This window comes from Podarcis raffonei, chromosome 3 (assembly GCF_027172205.1).
Source record: "Podarcis raffonei isolate rPodRaf1 chromosome 3, rPodRaf1.pri, whole genome shotgun sequence".
In the NCBI taxonomy this organism is placed as follows: domain Eukaryota; kingdom Metazoa; phylum Chordata; class Lepidosauria; order Squamata; family Lacertidae; genus Podarcis; species Podarcis raffonei.
In genome coordinates this window covers 104,982,065-105,006,529 of record NC_070604.1, presented here as the reverse complement: position 1 = coordinate 105,006,529, position 24,465 = coordinate 104,982,065, and the positions used below count along the sequence as shown (strand labels likewise).

The window sequence follows — 24,465 nt, the reverse complement described above, 5'->3', positions numbered from 1 at the left end:
GAGATGCAAACTTTCATGTAAAAAAGACAGTAAACCTAACTTGTGACACACAGCACATGGTAATCCCTATTTTTGCATGCCTTAGTTCTTTCTACCCCCAGTCATTACACTGGCAAAAGCCAGAATAATGGGTGGAGAGCACAGGAAAATCTAAAAGTAACCTCCCAACTACAAATTAGGTTTCTTAACAAAACATACAGTCTTCAGACTGTTGTAAGACCGAAGACATTGTTTTATGAGAGAGCTAAGAGTGATTTGAGAGGGGCAGCGCTACCTGGGTGTACATATATCGTTCTTTTGTCCCTCTTTCACCTCTGAGCGAATAGGTTTGGCAGGTTTTTGAAAGAATACAAGAGCAAAACCTGTTTGGTCAGGCCAGGCCCTCTCAGAGGTCCAGATAGGCCTGCTCTAGCTCCAGCATTTGAAGCCCTTCACCATAATACATAATAAAAACATGGCAATACACAAAAATGAAATATACAAAATAAGTACGCAGTGGCAAAATCCATGCTCCTTCTACCAGCCCGGATGGTAGAAATAAAGCTTTTTCTCTGAAAACTATTCCTTGAGTGTCTGTTGACTCCCATTTTCCCCGTCCCGGGCGCAAAGCTCTTCTCACCCGAGGCTAAAAAGGCTACAAAAGAGAACAACAACCACCAGACTTTTAGAAGACATCTGAAGGCAACCCTGTTTAGGGAAGCTTTTAATGTTTGATGCATTACTGTATTTTAATATTGTGTTGGAAGCCGCTCAGAGTGGCTGGGGAAGCCCAGCCAGATGGGTGGGGTATAAATAATAAAAATTATTATTACTATTATTATTATTATTATTATTATTATTATTATTATGCAGGAGTCTTAGGCCTAACGTGGAGCTCAAACCCACGACCCTGAGATTAAGAGTCTCATGCTCTACCATCTATTGGACTACAACTCCCATAATCCCTGACCATGCTAGCTGGGCTGCCAGGACTTGCAGTCCAATAATATCTGGAGGTTAACCATAAGCTACCTTCCAACAGATAAATAAATGCGCACAACTCCTCCGACACATTCAGGTTCTCAGGCGTTCAAACCAGGCCCTGATCCAGGAAACAATCCCCAATAAAACCCCAACCGCATTTGCACACACAGAGAGATTCATTCGACTGACTTTCTAGCTCGGAGGAGGAGGGAGTGGGCTTCTTGAGGCATGAAAAATATTCAAAGAACTTGAGTGGAATATGTTGAGCACACGGGGAAGAAGCGAAAGGGGATGAAGTCATGTTTGAAGCACCCACCCACGTATTCCTTTGGCTGGGGAACGGAGGGGTCCTGCTGGAGCAGCAGCCTTAGAAAAAGGAGTGACAGCAAAAGCTCTCAAAAACAAGACACAGAAACAGCTTCAAAGGCTGCCTTTCTGCACTGGCTGGAAAGGATGCAGGAGAGAGAGAGAGAGAGAGAGAGAGAGAGAGAGAGAGAGAGAGAGAGAGAAGCAGCAGTTTGCACATGGCTTCACATCAGGTTGCGATTTCTGAAATATATGCACAAAGAATCGCAGCAGCCAGGAGCAGCTATCAACCCGCTGCTCTCCAAATGCATTGGACTACGACTCCCAGCAGCACCCAGCCAGCACAGCCGAGAGCTATAGTCCCAAACAGCTGGGAATTACAGCATATCGGCGCCCTTCTGCTGTATAAACCTGACCTCAGGTAAACACAATATAGGACATCTCTGGAGCTGTTCGCGCTGATGCAAAGCTTGGATCCAGGCAATCGGAAGCCAAGAGCTAGCTGTCTAGAAATTGTGTGACAAGCTTGTAACTGTGTGAGGAGTCTTTTTAAAAAAATTAAAATGGTAGCTTCCAACCAGTGTCACTATGTGCCCTCCTGCCACCCTCCAGCAGCTGCAAAATGTGTCAATAATGTTGGCTGAGAGATTGGAGGCTACAGACTGCTACCTTCCTCTACCTAGGCAAGACAAGAGCAGACTCTAGGCCAGTCTGCTGCAACCTGAATGCCCTTCCTGGTGCTTTGCTGGACTCCAAGTCCCATCAGCCCCATCCAAGATGGTCAGGGATGATGGGAGTTGTAGTACGACAACATCTGTAAGGCTATAGGGTCCTCATCCGTGAGCTCCCCTTCCCTCCACTGACCCTACTAAACAGAGCTGGAGCAGCCAAAAGAAATAGGGAAATCGAAAAGAACATTGTTTATGTATGGGATAACAGCGGCCAGACTCATAGTAGCAAGAAATTGGAAAAATACAGCAATACCTAACACGGCAGATTGGCAAATCCTAATGGTAGAATACCTGCAGCTAGCAAAGACGACAGGAAGGATAAGAGCCCAAACAAAACAAATAGTCTATAAGGATTGGAGAATTTTTAAAGAATACTTTAAAAATTACGGTATAAAAGGAAACTTCTTGGCAGAATTAGACTGAACCTTGCATTGTATAAATATAAGTTTGTAGGGAAGTTAACAGAAACTATATAAGAAATATGTAACTGTGCGGTATAAGATACCGTATTTTTCGCTCGATAACACGCACCTGACCATAACACGCACATAGTTTTTAGAGGAGGAAAACAAGAAAAAAAAATTCTGAATGAAACAGTGGATGTATCATTTTTGTGCTTCATGCTGAGGCCACAGACATGTGATTTGACGGTGAGTTTGGGGTAGCCCAATGCAAAGATCCTGAGGATCCATGTGGATCCATGCTTTGTAACCACGTTTTTGCACCATTGCAGCCCCAGGCAACAGTGGGTGCATGTTTTGGTGCAGGCTGTAGCCATGGACATGCTATGTGATCTGATGGTGAATTTGGGGTGACCCAATGCAAAGATCCTGAGGATCCATGTGGATCCATGCTTTGTAACCACGTTTTTGCACCATTGCAGCCCCAGGCAACAGTGGGTGCGTGATTTTTTTGGTGCAGGCTGTAGCCATGGACATGCTATGTGATCTGATGGTGAATTTGGGGTGACCCAATGCAAAGATCCTGAGGATCCATGTGGATCCATGCTTTGTAACCACGTTTTTGCACCATTGCAGCCCCAGGAAACAGTGGGTGCGTGATTTTTTTGGTGCAGGCTGTAGCCATGGACATGCTATGTGATCTGATGGTGAATTTGGGGTGACCCAATGCAAAGATCCTGAGGATCCATGTGGATCCGTGCTTTGTAACCATGTTTTTGCACCATTGCAGCCCTGTTTTTGCACCAGATCATTGCTATGTGATCTGATGGTGAATTTGGGGTGACTCAATGCAAAGATCATGAGGATCCATGTGGATCCGTGATTGGAACCACGTTTTAAGTAGGGAGGGAAGGAAAAACATAGAAGCGACAAGGAGAGGGGTGTGCAGAGAAGCAGCTGGCTAAGAATGCAGGAGAGGGGTTTTACCGGAGGGAGGAAAGGAAGGCAAAAGTCCCCCCCCACACACAAGCCAACCAGCTCTCTCTCTCTCCCCCCCCCCACAACCTGCATGTTGCCTTCGAGTCCCAGACGCACGCTCTGCTTTCCACTCTGCTTGCCTGGAGGGGAGGGGTTTTCTCTGCTCTTTGTTCCGTTTGAGCAAACACAGTAAGGAAACAGAAGCGGGTGGGCAGTAAGACCCTGAGGCAGAATGCAGGAAAGCAACAGCTTCCTACTTTCCTCCCTTCTCCGGACGACTTGATATTTGCCTGATTTTTGCCTTCACTCGAGCTTGTCAGCTCCAGGGACCACACATTCGCTCAATAACACGCACAGACATTTCCCCTTACTTTTTAGGAGAAAAAATCTGCGTGTAATAGAGGGAAAAATACGGTAATTGACAGATAAAGTACAGCGAGACTAACTGGAAGTCATTTTTAATTTCTTGTTTTATAAGTTCTATAATCGTTCACATCATTGGGAGTACAAATGATGTTAGTTATAAGAATTGTGTTGTTTCGTATACTGCTATTGTTTCTTTGTCAATTTATAGTTTGTTTGTTTGTTTATTTGATTGTATGTTGGTTGGTTTGCTTTCCTGGCATAAATGTATCTATTTTAAAACAATAAAGATATATTAAGAAAATAAAATAAAATAAAAAGAACAAAGCAATCCTATGATTCTAGGATGCACAGCAACGACTTCTGCTTCGTTTTGGAAACAGGTGGTGCCGATGAAGTCAAATGGGACACACGCCGCCAAAAACCACACAGGAGAGAAAGGAGATTGTTGAGCTCTGCAGTGGCAACCTGAGAGGAGCTGAGGCTGGGAACTTGAGCCTCAGGGCTTAGAGGAGGGCAGGGAGCAGGGTCAGCTAGCTGTTTGGCACTTACGTAATGAACTTCTGTACCTATGTGAACTCTGAACTATCAAACAACAGGGAGACCAGAACTACTGCAGAATTAAGGCGGCACATTTTGCATCTTGCAAGGGATCCTCAAACAACCATTAGGCCAGCGGTTCTCAACCTGTGGGTCCCCAGATGTTGTTGGACTACAACTCCCATCATCCCTGAGCTCTGGCCTTGCTAGCTAGGGGTGATGGGAGTTGTAGTTCAACAACAGCTGGGGACCCACAGGTTGAGAAAGGCTGCACTAGGCAAAGCACCCCTAGCACTCTCAAAACTCTGCTGTGACCAACCAGGCTGCACCTTTCCAGGACGACGTTGCTCAACTTCAGAGAGACCTCAGTTCTGTGCCTGTTGCAGTTCCAGCTGCAGTCTATTGTGAATCACATTCAGTTTATGCAGCCCGGCAATGTGCACAAGGTGCCTGCAGCTTCCTACTCGACCATGTTGAGTTGACCCCTTCCCCTCTTCGCTTGTGAAATCTAACAAAGGAGGGTTGACGGACCAGAAGGTGGTTAATAATGCTTCACTGCCATAAGAGGTGGTCCCTGCAACCTTATAGGAGATGGTTATATGGCTACTCCCCAAAAAGCAGACTCTGATCCCATTGATTTGGACTATCTACCAGCCGGTGACAACACCCCTTTTTCAGGGAATAGCATGGAAAAATTCTGGTGTGCCAACAGCAGACCTTATACAGAAGACTCATTCCAGTCTGGGTTTAGGCCTGGTCATGGGCCTGATTCAGCCTTGATTTCCGTCAAGGGCAATTCCCAGCCAAAGGAATGCACACGTCAGAGTTCACTCATAATTAATAATACAGTGGTACCTCGGGTTAAGTACTTAATTTGTTCCGGAGGTCTGTTCTTAACCTGAAACTGTTCTTAACCTGAAGCATCACTTTAGCTAATGGGGCCTCCTGCTGCTGCTGCGCCGCCGGAACAGGATTTCTGTTGCGTGGCGAGTTCCAGCCTCCCCCCTCAGAAATAAAGACACGAGACACAAGAATTTGAGTTAATGGGTCAAATTAGGTCACAACTTTATTGATTACAGGAATTGAGGGCGCGGGAAAGAGGGAGACCCTCGGCCGTGCCGGACCTAAGTAAGGTGAGGCCACGCCCCCCGGGCCAGCCGATTGGGGTATGATGCGTCCGAGGATTCCCTGGTATCGCAGGGGCGGGAGGGGCATGAAGCCCGCAACCCCACCTCCTCCCTAGCTCGGAAGTGGCTTTCTCATCCTGAAGCAAAGTACTTAACCCGAGGTACTATTTCTGGGTTAGTGGAGTCTGTAACCTGAAGCGTATGTAACCCAAGGTACCACTGTAATAATAATAATAATAATTTATTATTAAGCCTTCAGATGTCTTCTAAACGTCAGATAGTTGTTTATCTCTTTGACATCTGATGGGAGGGCCTTCCACAGGGCGGGCGCCACTACTGAGAAGGCCCTTTATTGTCAACAATAACACAGCTGCTTCTACAGCTCTAGATGCCTAGCATCTAACAAGCTATTCCCAGGTCCATGGAGCAACAGGGGACCCCTCCTCCTACACCAGTTGATGTACCTTCCCCTGACAGGCTGGGCACATGCAGCTGGAGACTATGCCTCTGCTCATCCCTTTTCAATCCTCTCCTGGTTCTGGGACACAGCGGTGCAAGAGAGGATGGGGAAGCAAGAAACCCTTCACTTGCCTGGTCCCCCTCTTCCTCCAGCTCTGAACCTTCCCCTGCCTCTGACTCTTGCCTGCTGGCTGGTGAAGAACCACTATGACCTTCTCCTGAGCCAGACTCCAGCCCCACTCCCCCAGTGCACTCTCATCCTGCCAGTCCCTGCCAGTTGCCTTGATGAAGGGCATTTATTGAGAATGGGTCCGAGAGAGTGCAACCTTGCTCCTTCTTCTCGATCTCTCTGCGGCTTTTGAGACCGTTGTCCACAGGATCCTGCTGGACAGGCTCCATCAATTGGGTATCTTGGGGTGTCATTGTGGTCCAAACCACTGAGCCTCTTGGGCTTATGATCAGAAGGTCGGCTGTTCAAATTCCCATGAGGGGTGAGCGCCCGTTGCTCTGTCCCAGCTCCTGTCAACCTAGCAGTTCGAAAGCACACCAGTGCAAGTAGATAAATAGGTACCTCTGCAGCGGGAAGGTAAACAGTGTTTCTGGTTTCCGTCACAGGTGTTCAGTTGCGCCAGAAGCGGTTTAGTCCTGCTGGCCACATGACTCGGAAAGCTGTGGGTTGCAGTCCTACCTACGGGCCAAAGTCCCATGTTTTCACACACACCCCGGTAGTGCTAACAGGGCACTATTGTACCCTCAATGCTATTTGACCTCTATATGAAGCCACTGGGAGTGGCCATGAGATTCGGGGCAAGTTGCCATCAGCATGCTGATGACGCTCAGCTCTATTTCTTCACAGTATCTAAATCGGGAGACACTGTGCTGGCCCTGGACCGGTGCCTGGTTGCAGTGGTGGGCTGGGTGAAAAAAATAAATGGGCTCTGTTGGAGAATGGTTCTCATGCCTGAGAATCTGACCTACTGAATCCAGCTTTTGTTTCTGGACGCCCAGATGGCTTCTGTCGCTAGGAGCACTTTTTATCAGCTTCAGCTGGTACGGCAGCTGCGGCCATGGCTGCACTAGTACTGCTTGACCACAGTACTCCAGATGGACGGGGTAGAAATATTATTATTATTATTATTATTATTATTATTATTATTATTATTAACTTCACTTCTGGATTGCTGCAATGCACTCTATGTGGGGCTTCCCTTGCAGTTGGTCTGGAGTTCCCTGCAGTGACTGCAGAATGTTGTAGCACAGCTGCAGACAGGAGTGAGCTGGTTTTAGGAAATTGGACCCGTGTTCAGAGATCTTCACTGTCTGCCTATTTGCTGCTGGGTCAAATTTAAGGTTTTGCTGTTGGTATAAAAGGTAAAGGTAAAGGACCTCTGACAGCTAAGTCCAGTCGCAGATGACTCTGGGGTTGTGGTGCTCATCTCGCTTTACAGGCCGAGGGAGCCGGCGTTTGTCCGCAGTTTTTCCAGGTCATGTGGCCAGCACGACTAAGCCGCTTCTGGTGCAACGGAACACCGAAACCAGAGCAGCGCACAGAAACGCTATTTACCTTCCTGCCGAAGCGGTACCTATTACTCTATTTGCACTTTTTTTGGCGTGCTTTCGAACTGCTAGGTTGGCAGGAGCTGGGACAGAATAACGGGAGCCCACCCCGTCGCGGGGATTCAAACAGCCAACCTTCTGATCAGCGAGCCCAAGAGGCGCAGTGGTTTAGACCACAGCGCCACCCGCGTCCCTAACTATTGGTATAGAAAACTCTTAAATGCTTGGAACCAGCTTACCTGAGATTCCATTTCCCCCCGTATGTGCCTATTCAGCCGCTTTTTTTCTGCAGAACTTGAACTCCCCCCCCCCAATTACGTATATTTTAATAAGTCTCAACATATACAATCAATACACAACTATTTTATTTTTGTCGACTTCCCACCCCATTTTCTATGGAGTTCTTGTTTCTCCCCTTCTGCTGCACCCTAACTGTTAAATCATACCCACAATATTATAATCTAGTTACTTCTGTCGCTCACGGCTCAATTCCTGCTCCCGAGTCCATCATACTGTAATATTTCTTTAAGCAGTCCGAAAAAGGCATCCATAGAACGTGTGTATGTTCCACATTTGCAAGCTGCGAATCTCTTTGTGTGGCAGCAAGTAAGCTGCAGAACTTCATGCCTATTGGCAATAGAGAAACATCTTCACTACACTGTTTTAGATACCAGCTGAAGCCTTTTTTATTTATTATAATAATAATAATAATAATAATAATAATAATAATAATAATAATTTATTTATACCCCGCCCATCTGGATGGGTTTCCCTAGCCACTCTGGGCCATAGCTGTCAATTTTCAGATTTGAAAATTAGGGATCAGCAGCCTCAAAAATAAGGGATCAGCAGCCTCACCTGTCCCGGGGACAGTCTACAGGATATCTAACAATTTGGGATAGTAGCGGGAAACCGTGCTGGAATAAGGGAATTTCCCACACAAAAAAAGGGAAAGTTGACAGCTATGCTCTAGGCAGTTCCCAACAGTATATTAAAAGCACAATAAAACGTCAAACATTAAAAACTTCCCTAAACAGAGCGGCCTTCAGATGTCTTCTAAAAGTCAGATAGTTGTTTATTTCCTTGACATCTGATGGGAGGGCATTCCACAGGGCGGGTGCCACCACCGAAAAGGCCCTACTCAGATATCTAATTTACTTATGTACATTTGTGTTTTTCTTTCCAGTTGACTTCAAGTGCATTTTACTTATAACTATTTTATGTACACTTTTTTAAGCTTTGCTTAGCTTAACTGTGTCTTACTGATAATATAATGATCAATAAAACATGGATGAAATATTATGTACACTGCTTGGAGAGTTTTCTGATTAAGTGATCTGCAGACTTTTTAAAATAAAGTGCCTTTAACAGCATCCAAACGGGGATGGCAGATTGTCTTATTAGTATACAGGTCGGTTACTTTGTTCCACATTTGCCTTTTAATTACGGAAGATCCATCCAGAAGTCTTTTATTCGCCTACTTTTAAAGGCTGCCTCCCATCTTCAAATGTCAGCTTGGACAAAATACAGACCGCGCTACAGGGGTTCAGGCAACCTTATGGCCATTCAACACACTGTGCAAATACCATTTTTAAAATAAAACAACACACGCACACAAACCTCACTGTGATTTTCTCTGATTATTCCTATGAGAAAAGGGCAACATCTCCCATTGAGAGCTGAGAAACAAGGTTCGTCCAACTACTCAGTGACTCATTTAATATGGCTAAGGAAGATACTACAGATCCCCCCCCCCCACTTCAGCATCTGTTGAGACTGGGAGTAAAACGGCAAAACTTACACCCATCTCACACTTCAGTGTCTGTCGATAAAGCTGTAGAAACTAGAATCTTGAGTTTAATTCCTGATGTAATTGGATGGCCATCTGTCATGGATGCTTTAGTTGAGATTCCTGCATTGCAGGAGGTTGGACTAGATGGCCCCTGGGGGTCCCATCCAACTCTAGGATTCTATTATTATTTTTTTAATCATTTTTATTGATTTTCCAATAAAAAACATCCAATTAATATATCCAATCATAATACTCCAATTAAATTAAAAAAGACCAAATTATAGTCCAAATTATAATTATTATTTTTTTGGAGCTCTCCACAGTCTGGATCTCTGAAGCATATCTCCACATCTCAGTCCTGCCTCTCCTCCTTGTTTCCATATTTTCCACATCTCGATTTTGATGCTTTATAATTCTCCGTCCCTGAGTCCACAATTCTCAATCATGTCAAACATCATGTACTTTCATCCGTCGGATACGGCTTTGTTAGTATATATTTTTAGGATTCCATTATTCTATGTGCATACTGAAAATTCAGGTTTCTGCAATTGAAGTACAGTGGAGCCTCGCTTTTCGGATGAATTCCGTTCTGGACGTCCGTTTGACTTCCAAAACGTTCGAAAACCAAGGATCAAAGGACTCTAGCAAGTTTCTTTGAGAAAAATAGAGAAACACGCCTCAGAAGCCGTTTGACTTCTGAGGCGTGTTCGAAAACGGAAGAATTCCCTTCTGGTTTTTCGGCATTCGGCTTCCGAAATGTTCGGCAGTTGAGACGTTTGAAAACCGAGAGTTTTTTGGGTTTTTCACATGATTTTTAAATTAATTTTCAATTATTAAAATCCAACGACCACCACATTTTATCAATATCAAATTACAAACCAAGGTTTGACTGTAATGTAAAGCACATTGATGCCTAGTGCAACAAGTTCACTTAAAAAAAGAAAAGAAAAATAAAGTGATGGTGAAGAAATGCACTGAACTGTGCGGGATAAACAAACAGTTAACAGGAAGCCAAAAAATACCCTCCAAGCAAATCAGGATGAATGCTCCTTGTCATATAACTGCCCGGCGAACAAATCCAATATCAATGTAGACCGGACACAGTCTAGCAGGATCTGTGCAAGCTTTTTGGGATGAATGTTCAGTAAACAGTTTGTCTGGAGGAGCCCCAGGGAGCTAAAAGTTGGGGCAAGGAAATGCACTTGAGATCACCAGAGATCAAACGCTCTGGAAGACCCACTCTGGGTTCTGTAATCGCCGCACTGCGAACCATCTGTTGCTCTTTGCAGCTTATGGGCAGGAGTCCTAAGAGAAGGCTCTCAATCAGAACCATCTGTTTTTAGAAGAGGAACCAAAAATAGATATCAGTCAGAGCTGCCGAAGGAAGCCAACCTTCATGTTGCGAAGGGTAGCCATTAGGGCTGCTAAAAAGGGTATCTGGGAAGAGTTCATGTGTACTCGAGGTTGGCTGCTGGAGAAGGCTAGACTCCCAGTTACAGATCCACTTTATAATCTCTTTCCACAACAGCGCTCACTAATGAGAGCCTGCAAAATCATCAGGCAAGACAAATCGCCCGCCCTAATCTCCCTCCCCAGCCCTGAGCTGGAGTTTCAAAGTTATCTTTCAAGGTGCTGAGGAAAGGTCCTGCCGCAGATTGTTTGCTTCTCTTTTGGGGGAAAAGAGAGAGCGAGAGTATAATCTTCTGCATTTGAAAACCAAAATAGCACAGTGCTTCCAAGGCTGCTACGTAAATAAAAGAAAAGTCAGAGACTAAGGAACCCCTAAAGAGGGGAGCAAGACATTCACGAGGCAGAGCTCTGGGAGCTAAAATAATAATAATGATGCCAACATTAAACATATTCTCAGACAAGGGAAGCTGAATCCTGCTGCCATTATAAGTCACGCAAATTACCACCAATTCATTCTGCTTTTAGCAAGGGATGCGGGGAGAAAGCAGTTTGCAAAATTTATTCTGCTTCTAAGGGGCAAGGAGTTGAGTCAAACACGAAAAATGGGTTTCCTAAACTTGGGTCTCCAGCTGTTTCTGGACTACAGTTCCCATTATCCCTGACCACTGATCCTGCTAGACAAAAACAGCTGGAGCGAGTGGTGGCCATGGTAGAGAAACTGGAACTGCTGAACTGTTTACAACAGAGGTCAGCAAACTTCAGCAGGGGGCCGGTCCACTGTCCCTCAGACCTTGTGGGGGGCCGGACTATATTTTGAAAAAAATATATGAATGGATTTCTATGCCCCACAAATAACCCAGAGATGCATTTTAAATAAAAGCACACATTCTACTCATGTAAAAACACACTGATTTCTGGACCGTCCACGAGCAGGATTTAGAAGGCTTTTGGGCCGGATCCAGCCCCCGGGCCTTGGTTTGCCTACCCACGGTTTACAAGATGGCATGGCCTTGTGCGCTGTGACATGCAAGTGTGGCAGGAATAAATCCAGCATACATGCCGCTAAGATATGGGAGAAGGCAATCTGGGCAGCAATGGTAGTGAGTACATCTCCAAATGCGAAGCCACGTGCGGGACAAGGTCCTGGTGAAGACACATAAGGCACTGAACCTGTGGCTAGAAGACAGGAACCACCAGCATATCCTTGCTGATAACAGGGATGTCAGTTTTAATCCAAAACATCTAGAGGGCACCTGGTTTGGGAATGCTGTTATAGATTCTCTGATTCTCCACGAGGAGGGTCTGCATTTATGACAAAATACACCTTAAAGAGGGGCGCGGGTGGTGCTGTGGTATAAACCAGAGCCTAGGACTTGCTGATCAGAAGGTCGGTGGTTCAAATCCCCATGACGGGGTGAGCTCCTGTTGCTCGGTCCCTGCTCTTGCCAACCTAGCAGTTCGAAAGCACGTCAAAGTGCAAGTAGATAAATAGGTACCGCTCCGGCGGGAAGGTAAACGGCGTTTCCGTGCGCTGCTCTGATTCGCCAGAAGCGGCTTAGTCATACTGGCCACATGACCCGGGAGCTGTGCGCCGGCTCCCTTGGCCTATAGAGCGAGATGAGTGCGCAACCCCAGAGTAGTCCACGACTGGACCTAATGGTCAGGAGTACCTTTACCTTTTTACACCTTTAAAGCTCCATATGGCTGTCTGGAGAAGGAAGGGACTCTTGAGAATAAAGCAGCCGGCCTCCCCTGCTTTAGGGCTTTCTTAGGCACATGGCAGAAATCAAATGGAAACCTTATTCAGGGCATTCTTGAAAGTGTCTGTTAGAGCTACAGATGGAGAAAATATGAATTCTATCTCTTGAGTCGACAAGCGCTGAGATGCTCTTTCCTAAGGCTGAAATTAGATGGGTGTGTGTGTAGATTTTCAGAGATTTTAACCAACATTCAGAGATTTTAACCAACCCCTTTTTTGGGGGGTTGTCCACCTACTCAAGAAGTGTCATTCTGACAAGATTTTGTTTGTCCTTGATGGCGTCATTATGTTCACTATGGGAACCTCACTGTTCATTGACTTTGTTTGCCATTAGTGAGATGAACACATAAGGTAAAAGGTGAAAAAGGACCAAGGCGACTATGGGGTTGCTCATCTAGCTTTTCAGGCCGAGGGAGCCGGCGTCTGTCCACAGACAGCTTTCCAGGTCATGTGGCCAACATGACTAAACCGCCTCTGGTGCAACGGGACACTATGATGAGTGCCTGAGCACATAGCCCTATCTAGTTGGTGACACAGCATTCCTAAACCATCACATTGGGCTTTCAGTGGCACCTTGTGCAATGCCAAAATTTGGCGCCCGTCCCCACCTCTCCCCTTCTGTTCTAAGCCACTGTTGTGGCAACCCCCGCAGCACGCCCTCTTGGCTCGGCGCCTAGTCCGGACGAACCGGTTGTGCTCCCTTAAATCCACCTCTGACATTCAGTCCTTGGTCTCTGGTTGGCTGGGATCTCTCTAGTGAGGAAAAAGGTGTTCAGGCCTGGGACAGGGGGAGAGAAACCCACAGCAGCTGTAGGGGAAAGAAACGTCACCAACAACTTAAAGACAAAACAAAAGGGAAATAGCATTTAAGGAAGTTTGGGAGAAAAATGTTACTTGGAAGCACTGTTTTCAGTATAATAATAATAATAATAATAATAATAATAATAATAATAATTATTATTATTATTATTATTATTATTTATATCCCGCCCATCTGGCCGAGTTTCCCCAGCCACTCTGGGCGGCTCCCAATTGAGTGTTAAAAACAATACAGCATTAAATATTAAAAACTTCCCTAAACAGGGCTGCCTTCAGATGTCTTTTAAAGATAAGATAGCTGCTTATTTCCTTCACATCTGATGGGAGGGTGTTCCACAGGGCGGGCGCCACTACCGAGAAGGCCCTCTGCCTGGTTCCCTGTAACCTCACTTCTCGCAATGAGGGAACTGCCAGAAGGCCCTCAGCGCTGGATCTCAGTGTCCAGGCTGAACGATGTAATTCCAAGCATATGCACAGGTTGCAATACTAAAGTGCAAACTCAAAACGCCATCGACAAGGCCAGACATACTTTAGCTCAAAGACGGCAGCAGAATTGCTTTGACTTAATCAGAGAAGTACAAACACCTGCCCAACAGACAAAGAAGTGTTACTAGCCTGTCTTCCCGCACGAACTCGTGTGTTGTGGGCCAGCTTTAGCAGAAGGCCTGGCAAGCGACTTCCCTTCAGGGAAGAACTACTTCCCCAAGGCAAGTGATTAACTGCAGATGCAGACTTCATGCCAACCGCCAAACGCAGGCTTGTATGGAAAAATCCCTGGGTCTGATGAGAAAGGGAGCAGAAAGGCCAGTGCTCACAGCTCACACTCAGAATATGGGTAGAAGAAGCGGGGAAAAGTCCCCGCCTCAGCTTGGCTTCAAGCCAGTGGAACCTTATGATGGAACAGCGGCTGAGAAGCTATCTAAAAATGTACAGGAAGCCTGCCCTGATGGTCAAAAGACAGGATTTCAGCTTGCCTTGTGACCTTACAGATCACTTAACCTCAGAGGTTTGGATTTCCTTTCCGTTGCAGAACAAGCCATTTAAAGGCCTTGCATGTGAAATATGCTTTTAAAAACAGTATTACTATCAACAGCAGCAGCAACCACCACCACCTCCAGATTTCTTCAAGTAAAGCTTCACAACGTCACATTATCTGCTATTGTCTGTTATTTCTCATTATCTGTTAGGAGCATGGAGATCCTAACACCTCAGGTCATACTGCCTTTGCCAATTTGGTGCCCTCAAGATGTTGTTGGACTACAACTCCCATCAGCTCGCATGATGGCAGTCGTAGTCCAACACCATTTACAGGGCACCGGAATTGGCCAAGGCTGATATAATAGACCTATCACTTTCTCTTCCCCAGTATTAGAAATGAAAATATCAGTTTCCTCCCCTGCTGCTCATTGTGTACTGGTAAGACTTTAAAGGAAGAATGAAGTAAGGCTGGATACGGCCCCAGAGAGTCTATGCTGGCCCTGATCCATGCCCTCCTAAAGTGCTTCTGCCTGGCTGAGATGCGGCCTTCATTTGCGATGACGTCTTTTGCTTGCAGAAGTAGAAGACAGAGAGAGGTGTGTGTTTGTGAAATCTGACTTTTGTGTGGCTGGAATGTAGCCTGCTGTAAAAAGTCTCATCCATTACTCCGCCTACTTTTGGTTCTGTCTCCACCCACCTTTGCCTCTGGCCCCACCCACCAACCGTATGTGGCTCCCCAAAGGGGAATGTGACCCTGGGTCTACAATGCTAGCTCCAGCCCATTTCATTCATGTCTGGAGGTCTACTCTACAAATGCCACCAAACCTCTTTTTTTTTTTTACTAAGTAAAGTAAAATATGATAATAATAATTTATTACTTATACCCCACCCATCTGACTGGGCTATTGCAGCTACTCTGTGCAGCTTCCAACAAAATATTTTTAAAATTTCCTGATACAGGGCTGCCTTCAGATATCTTCTAAAAGTCAGGTAGTTGTTTATCTCTTTGACATCTGATGGGAGGGCATTCCACAGGACGGGCACCATTACCAAGAAGGCCCTCTGCCTGGTTCCCTGTAACCTCACTTCTTGCAGTGAGGGAACCGCCAGAAAGCCCTCAGCGCTGGACCTCAGTGTCCAAATGAGACAATGGAGGTGGAGACGCTCCTTCAGGTATACACAGTTCAGGACCAGGGAGACCCCTACCCCTGCCCACCCCTGCCCCCCAGAAACAGCACTTTGGTTTCGTCAGGATTCAACCCACTCCATTGGCTGCCATCCATCCTCCAACCGCCTCCAGACACCCACACAGGACCTTCACTGCCTTCACAGGCTCAGATTTAACCGATAAGCAGAGCTGGGTATCATTTGCATATTGCTGAACACCCAGCCCAACGCCACAGATGATCTCTCCCAGCGATGAACATGTGAAGCTGTCTCATGCTGAATCAGACCTATGCCTCATCTAAGCCCTGTGTTATTCTCACTAGCAGCACATCTTGAAGGTCTCGGACTTTTTTGTCTCTACCATCCAACTTCCTTTTTAACTGGAGATTCTGAACCTGGGAACCTGTGCCTCCAAAACAGGAGTGGGGACCCTGTGGCCCTCCAGATGTTATTGGACTCCAGTATCCATCAACCCCAACCATCATGGCCAATAGCCAGGAATCATGGGAGCTGTAGTTCAACACCTGAAGGATCCCCATTACTGCTCTAAATACCACCACTCTCCTGAACATTTCCAAGTCATACCAATGCCATTTTAGAGGTTTTGTCCGATTTCTCCTCCTCTCTCTTTTTCTTCTCTTTTCTTTTTTAAAAATGAGCCTGTAAGGGTCTGCCATCTCATATTGCTCCCCTGGAGTTCCTAATTAAGAACCGCAGCCTCTTGCAATTTTACAGAAGGTCCTCCGTTCTTTTTCAGACATTTACTTAATGTTCCAGCTGCTGAAACTGTGAAAGTTTTATAGCAAGCGCGGCTCTAGAGAAAAGTTGTTGATGGCATAGCTGCAGTGTGTGCCATTAAAATCTAGACAGCTTAAACCAACGCCATCATTGTTTTATTGCTTCTGAGTTTCTAGCCAAATGCCTAGTCCCATGTACATTAATCCTTTACTTTTTAAAAGATAAAACCTTATCAATCCAAATCATTACCTTGTGACAGTTCAAGTCCACCTTTGCATGATAGCAGCTCCTATAGAGCAATTCTAATTATTCAAGTTTCTGGTTAGCCATACATTTTGGATAGCACGTCCTTCTCACCCCCAAGATATTCAGAAAAACTAGGTAGAACTTTCATCTGGTGTAGATCAGTAGTAGAACATCTGTTTTGCATGGAGACGGTCTAGAATGAACCAATCATCTGATAAGGCAGCTTCCACGGTTAAATCATTTAATTTGGGTAATTGACCCAATATGTGGCTGTGGCTGCTCGCTTAGGCAACTTTAAAAATGGAATCAAGACAAATTTGTGGCAGAAACATTTATCTCTGGCTACTAGTCATGGTGGGACGCGGGTGGCGCTGTGGGTTAAACCACAGAGCCTAGGACTTGCCGATCAGAAGGTCGGCGGTTCGAATCCCCGCGACGGGGTGAGCTCCCGTTGCTCGGTCCCTGCTCCTGCCAACCTAGCAGTTCGAAAGCACGTCAAAGTGCAAGTAGATAAATAGGTACCGCTCCGGCGGGAAGGTAAACGGTGTTTCCGTGTGCTGCTCTGGTTCGCCAGCAGCGGCTTAGTCATGCTGGCCACATGACCCGGAAGCTGTACACCGGCTCCCTCGGCCAGTAAAGCGAGATGAGCGCCACAACCCCAGAGTCAGCCACAACTGGACCTAATGGTCAGGGGTTCCTTTACCTTTACTACTAGTCATGGTGGCAGCAGAGGCAGACTTAGGGGAGCGCAACCGGTTTTCCCATACTGGGAGCTGAGCCGAGAGGGTGCTGCAACAATCACTTTGAACGAAAGATGCCAAATTTTGGCATCACACAAGGCACCGCTGAAACTCGAAGGCCCAAAGTCGGCCACTGGGGGCAAGATCAGAGGCAGCATGCTTCTGAATGCCAGCTGCTGGAGAAGACAGCATGCAAACTATTGCTCTCATGTCCTGCTTATGGGATTCTACAAGGCACCTGCTTGGCTGCTGTGGGAAATGCGGTCTTTTTCACCTAGCGCATAGTTACAACTGTGGAACTCACTCCTGCAGGAGGCAGCAATAACCACCAACCTGGACGGCTTTAAAAGAGGATTGGATAAATTTATGGAGGTGGCTACCAGCCTTGGTGGAAGCTATGCTCTACCCCCACATACAGAAGCTGCCTCTACAGAATGCTTCTGCTTCTGTATGCCAGTTACTAGAAACTGCAAGAACCGAGAATGATCTTATGCTCGGTTTCTGCTTGTGGGTTTCCACCAGACATCTGGTTGGCCACTGGGAGAAATGATGCTGGACCACATGAGCCACTGGCCTGATCCAGCAGCCTCTTCGTATGTTATCCTCAGCGATCTGATCCAGCAGTGTTTCATTTTACGTTCTTATGAATTGTATATGGTGCCACACAGTGATGTGGATATACAGAAATGATGTACAGAAATACAAAAGAGGGTCATCACAGACCGCATAACTGATTTCTAAACATATTTTGGCCCCCCGACTCTTTTGGGGCCTAGAGACATTTTTGATCAGAACATCTACATTCAAAGCATGAAGGCATAATAATAATAATAATAATAATAATAATAATAATAATAATAATTTATTTATACCCTGCCCATCTGGCTGAGTTTCCCCAGCCACCCTGCGCGGCTCCCAATCAAATGTTAAAAACAGTACAGCATTAAATATTAAAAACTTCCCTGAACAGGGCTGCCTTCAGATGTCTTTTAAAGATAGGATAGCTGCTTATTTCCTTCACATCTGAAGGGAGGGTGTTCCACAGGGTGGGTGCCACTACCAAGAAGGCCCTCTGTCTGGTTCAATATCAAGTTACGATTCGATACCACAGAAGATGAGTACCTATGGGCTGGATTAATGAGGCTATTATCTTAACCATGTCTACTAAGAAGTTCCACTGAACTCCCAGGTAAATGGGTTAGGATTGCAGCCTTAGTCATGCTGATAATGGAGTAGGGTTGGGTGATATCTGGTTTTCAACGTCGTGGTATATCACCAGCTTAAACGTCACAATATACTGATATATCATGATGTATGAAATAAGTATGGACCTACGTACAGTGGTACCTCGGGTTAAGAACTTATTATTAATTCGTTCTGGAGGTCCATTCTTAACCTGAAACTGTTCTTAACCTGAAGTACCACTTTAGCTAATGAGGCCTCCCGCTGCTGCCGCCGCTGCACAATTTCTGTTCTTATCCTGAAGCAAAGGTCTTAACCCGAAGTACTATTTCTGGGTTAGCGGAGTCTGTAACCTGAAGCGTCTGTAACCTGAAGCGTCTGTAACCTGAGGTACCACTGTACTGTAGAGGCATTGACCAGCTTCACGGGTTCTCCTGCATCGTGATTTTTTGCATAGCACACACACATATGATTCACAATATACTGCCAGGTCAAAAATTATGAAACCAGTATCACAACATGGACTTCAAACCAGTTTTGGATGATATATTGATATATCGCCCAGCCCCAGAACTGAAATGAATAGGACTTGACCTTAAGTCCCATGAGGATGTCTACTTTTAAGTAGAGGAAAGTCTGCGTCCAGCCCATTACGGCTAAAATAATGCAAACCAACAAGCACTAGCAAACTGGCAACAGTACTATTCCTCATGTCTGCTCTGGATGCAAAAGCTGTAGTTTGGGATCTCTTCTTGTTGTTTTCCTTCTCCTGCGCAGACAAATTTGAAACAGAGGGAGAAACCTCCCCTCTCTGCTGTGCTCCAAAACTATTCAGTCATTCCTTGCAAATGTTTTGACTCAAAAGAATGATTTCAGGATGGGAAGCAATGTGTCCCTGGGGCCATAATAAACACAATCAGACAAAATGCCTTCCCATAACATTAGATGATGCCATTATTCTCCAATCAGAGCCAGAGGCTCATGTTGCCCGTCCACCAATGAGAAGCAAGGCAGAACTCAAAAGAGGACCCAGCCATTTGGAACTAAAAATAAAGTATCTCACAAGGCTGGTTGTTTTTCCCTGGGTGATAGGAGTTGGGATCACAAAATCGGCTGCTTGCAATTATTGATTTTTGAAATAATAGTATTTTAAAATACTGGGGGAAGGGCGATCCATTCTCCAAAGATCTGCGACAAGGCAGTAAATGAGGCAATTATTACAAGCTGCTGTATTGAGACACCTCAACATAAACGGCAGTCCTTGAATAATTCACCGTGTGCAAGTAAGCATGAACAGAGCTCAAGCTTTGGAAAACACCATATGCCGATCACTTTTTATTTCCCCCCTTTTAAAAGGCAACCCACCCTGTTGCTTTGAAGCTGCTGGGTTGGGGGGGGGGAAGCCCTTACCTGTCCTGCAGTGTCATATAGCCCCAGAAGATACTGCTTGCCACCGACTGTCACACTGACTGCAAGGAGAGAAAGAGAATATCAGGCAGGGGCCCCAGAGAAACACACACACACTCTCTCTCTCAAGCTCCCTCTTTCCTCACCAGACCAAGGAGCAAACAAGTGGATTCAATTACTCTCCCAAACTCAAAAATTAAAAAAAAAAAGCACAGACAACTCAAATGGGTAGGCAGCCTTTTAAAAATAGCAATGATCCCTGTCTCTGCCCAGATATACACTTTCGAAGCACTTTTGTGATGGAGCAAAACAGAACTAGACTCCCCATTAACATGCTGCAGCCTACAAAAAGGTGCCCTTGTTTTTGTGTGTGTGTCAATACACATACTGTACATCATGTGCTCATAACAGGACTTCAAAGGCTAGTGAGGGGGTGTTGGGTTGGCCCCCCCATTTAACCTGTCCCATTTGCTCCCCAACTTTCAGTTGCAGTTTATCAAGGTCCTATCCGGCATGGATTAAATCCTTGCTCCTGTCATAACGGCAATTCGCCTCCCTATTCTGCCCCCACCAATTAAATACTCTCTCTCTCTCTCTCTCTCTATATATATATCTATTCCAGTCCCTTTACACACACACACACGTATATATATGTATAAAATGCGACAATTTTGGAGTGGTCAGGCATCTGCAGTCCCAAACCGTCCTTCCCCCCTTCCACTCTTCCACAACCAGACCCCTCCAATTGAGGTGGGGGGGGGGGCCGAAGAGGAGTGCGCTTTAGAGGAGTCATTTTGAGTTGCTTTCCTTTTGCAAAAAAGGAGGGCGTCGGGGATCCCCGGGATTGCAAACACGAGTCGTCCCACCCCCCAAGAAATAAAAATAAACGCAGCCTCTGCTTTACAAGAAGACAGGAGAAAAGAGGGGGGAAGGGAGGGGGGATAGGAGAGCAGAATTAGGGAAAGGGAAAAGTTTTCACTGAAGTTGCTGGGCTCTGTTGCTGCTGCTTCTGGGGTGCTGGAAGCTGGGGGGGGGGGCGGGCGGAGAAGAGGGTGGCGGAGCCGGAGCGCCCTTACTTACTCAGCACTTCCCGGCGAGACGCGCGTTTACCTGCGTAATGGTCAAAGACGGTGGGCACGTATTCCTCCGGGAAGGCGTCGTTGGCGTAGCTCATCAGCAGGCAGGTTTTGCCCACCGCCCCGTCGCCCACCACCACGCATTTCAGCATGACCGTCGCCGCCCCCGTCCCGTTGGCCATGATGATGAGAAGGAGCTTCCCAAACCGATCGTCATTTTAGGAAGGAGGGGGAACAGTCGGCGAGGAAAAAAAGAGACCCCCCCTTTCCAATAATAATAATAAGGATAAAAGTGCGCTGAGCGGGGCGAAGAACGACGCCGTCGAGGGTGGTCGAGGCGCGGAGATCACAGGGCGCCGCGCAGCAAAGGGCGCAGGAGACGACCCTCGGGGGGGGGGGCGCATCGGTGCCAGGCGAGGGGAGCCAGCGGTGGGCGAAGCGGGCGGCTTGGCTGGCAGCCGGGGAGCAGCTCAGCCACAAATCACAGGCGCTGGCATTTCTTCTCGGCTCGCCCTCCCTCCTTCCCTGCGCCGCCTCGCCGTCGCCCTCCCCGCCGGTGCCAAACTTGGCTGGCAGGGATTTTCCTCCTCCGGCGGGCACGATGACCGAGTGTCTCCGGCGGCGGCGGCTGCCCGGCGGAAAGAGGAACTAGTTGGGCGCCGTGCGCGCACAATCCGCACCGCGGCGCCGGCTCTCCGCGGCGCTGCGCCCCGATGGCGAGGGCGAGGGGGGCTTCCCTGGCGCCGCGTAAAACAAAAAACGCGCGGCGGCGAAACAACAGCCGAGCCGCCCGCCTCCTCCTTCGGCGGAGGGAAGGCCCGCTCTCCCCTTTTCCCGGAGAGAGGAACTGCGCTGAGCCCACTTTGACTTTCCGGAGCGGCCGGATCTTTACGCACACACTCCTCCCTCCCCACCCCGGGCTGCAAACGCCACTTCTCCGAAAAATAAATAAATAAAGGGGAAAGGAACGAGCCCGCCCGCCGTCCTATTGCTGCTGCTGCTGCTGCCGCCACCTCCGACTAGCTGGAGCGGAGAAAGGAGGAGCGATGCCGAATCGCTGCCGGAGAGCAGCTGAGGGTTCCTCTCCAAAGAGCCGACAGCGCCGAGAAGCGTCCACAGTTTTCCCTTTCCCTTTTTTTTTTTTTTTTTTTTTTTGCAACGCGCTTTCCCCGGCGATGATGTAATCGATAAATCCTCGGAACTTCCACGCAGCCTCCTCCAACCGGGCGCCCTCGTCCAGCTGCATTGGCACTACAACTCCCAGCAGCCTCGGCCAGGTGTGGGAAGCAGCTGGAGGACACTAAGTTAAGGCTGCCGCAATCTGTTCCGGTTTTTAGCCGTGTTGTGTCTCTTCCACTTTTTTATTATTATGATTATTATTTTTTTACGCTGGCCGTTAAGGAAACATTTTAGAGTTTGGGAGGATAAGGATTTTTTGGTACTGCTGGTCCCCCCCCCACTTTGGGCAGGTGTAGTATAAAAAAGGAATATATTTGGAAACATTATTAAAAGCCCTCTTAAAAGTAAGCGGGAGAAGGCTGTCAAGTGGAGTGTAGGACTAGAAAATCAAAATTTTAAACTGCCCCTCAGTTTTCTTAAGTTAAGGTGACATTAGCTAAAGTATCAGATATATTTTCCAGCTTTTCAGACTTACTTATTTTATTTTATTTATTTATTTTCTATGCCACCCTTCATCCAAAGATCACAGGACACTTTACAATATGAAAACACAAAAATACATACCGTAATGATAAATGAAAACAGTAACCCTCCCCGCACAGTATAATTATTTATAATACTAGAATTAATAACTACACACAAGCAACACACCTTGGCTGGTCTGACAAGTCAGTACAAATTGGTCAAAGCAATGATTCTTCAACATCAACTTTGTTGAACTGGTCGTGTTGTGCAGATGCCTGATCATCGTCTTCCAAAGCAACTACTCTATTCCGAACTTAAAAATGGTAAGTGTAATGCTGGTGGTCAACAAAAGAGGTTCAAAGACTCTCTCAAGGCAAATCTTTAAAAATGTAGTATAAACACCGACAACTGGGAAACACTGGCCTGCGAATGCTCCAGTTGGAGTACAGCTTTTACCAAAGGTGTCGTGGGTTTTGAAGATGCTCAAACTCAGGATGAAAGGGAGAAATGCACTAAGAGGAAGGCACGTTTGGCAAACTCTCACCATTATCAACTCCTGCCTGGAAATCTATGTCCCCACTGTGGAAGGACGTGTGGATCCAGAATTGGCCTCCACAGTCACTTACAGACTCACTTTTAAAACCGCGTTTATGGAAGACAATCTTACATAAGCCAGTGTGGTGTAGTGGTTAAGAGCGATAGACTCGTAATCTGGGGAACCGGGTTCGCATCTCTGCTCCTCCACATGCAGCTGCTGGGTGACCTTGGGTCAGTCACACTTCTTTGAAGTCTCTCAGCCCCACTCACCTCACAGAGTGTTTGTTGTGGGGGAGGAAGGGAAAGGAGAATGTTAGCCGCTTTGAGACTCCTGAAGGGGAGTGATAAAGCGGGATATCAAATCCAAACTCTTGTTCTTCTCTTCTTACTTGATTACTAGCGATAGCCAAAGAAGAAGAAGGTGAAAAAGAAGAAGGAGAAGAAGAATCCCATTTTATTCTCACAACAGCCCTAGAAGGTAGATTGGGCTGAAAAATTGTCACTGGGCCAAGGTCGCTCAGTTGGCTTCACAGCTGAGTAGGAGGATATGAACCCAGGTGTCTGCAGTCAATGCCCAGCTCTGTCCACTGTGCTACTGTGATTATCTGTGGCTATCCTGCATTAGCAGCATCACAGGTGATGCATTCCAGGCTAAAATACATTGGTGCGCCTGCCAATAGAGCTCCACCCTCAAAACATTTATTTAGCATTTAAGTTCCAGTCCAATCCACATGTTTCATCACAGAAGTCTTGGGAACAACCTTAGTCTAAGCGCTAAAATGGCTCCGGCGGTGCACCCAATACAATCTCTTCACAAATGTTTCCCAGATCACTTTTAAACCAAACTGTGCATTTCCCTTCCCAAGGAATGGGAGCTGGCAGATTAGAGACCATCATCAATCTCTCTGCTAATTGTGTGTTTGACTTGCTCCTGGAACTTTTCTTCCTTAGTCTGCAAGTTCTTTCCCCTATGGATTGCACGAAAACAAAACAATCCGTCATGGGAACAAAACACACCAGTTTGCTAATTTTAAATTTAAGGAGGTGTTTCAAATAAAACTTTGCTCCCCTGCACCTATACACACACAAACACACCACACAACTTCTTGCATTCAGATGGGCAATTTCTATGTAGCTATTGGGCCCTTCCTACCACAAAGGTTGTTAGTCAACGCTAGTCCTACCATTTAAGCTAATTAATGGATACGACTAAGTTAGGTTGATTTATTTCATTGGTTGTATTCTGAGTAGGACTTGGCTAAATACAACCCAGACTTCAATTGTTTTCTGTTACCATTTTGGTTTGTTCTATTCAGTGACCGTTGTCATTTTGCTGTCTTGTAATCTTGCTGTCTTCTCCACATCCTCCTCTTCCTTCGTTTCTGAGGTGGCCGCTTACTCGTCACCAAAAATATGGAAAACCCATCACTAAAAAGAATGATAAGAAGACACAAGAGCTGCATTAAATGTACAAATTCTAATGCATAGATTATGGTGCATGGGCTTGAACTGTGATCAAACAACTGCAGTAAAATTCTCTTAAAC

The 24,465-nt window shown here is 46.4% G+C and overlaps 1 protein-coding gene across 1 annotated transcript in view; it reads right to left on the bottom strand.

Annotated features, from left to right (window-relative positions):
• The window catches only part of RHOQ (ras homolog family member Q), a 30,845-nt gene extending 8,993 nt beyond the window's left edge, over positions 1 to 21,852 (bottom strand). Inside the window, exons 1-2 of the mRNA XM_053383385.1 lie at positions 20,774 to 21,852; positions 19,667 to 19,725 (exon numbers count right to left, since the gene is read on the bottom strand). Of these exons, the coding sequence (XP_053239360.1) occupies positions 19,667 to 19,725; positions 20,774 to 20,921 (207 nt within the window). The 5' untranslated portion in view covers positions 20,922 to 21,852. The remainder of the gene's footprint in view (positions 1 to 19,666; positions 19,726 to 20,773) is intronic.
• Between the last annotated feature and the right edge of the window lie 2,613 nt (positions 21,853 to 24,465).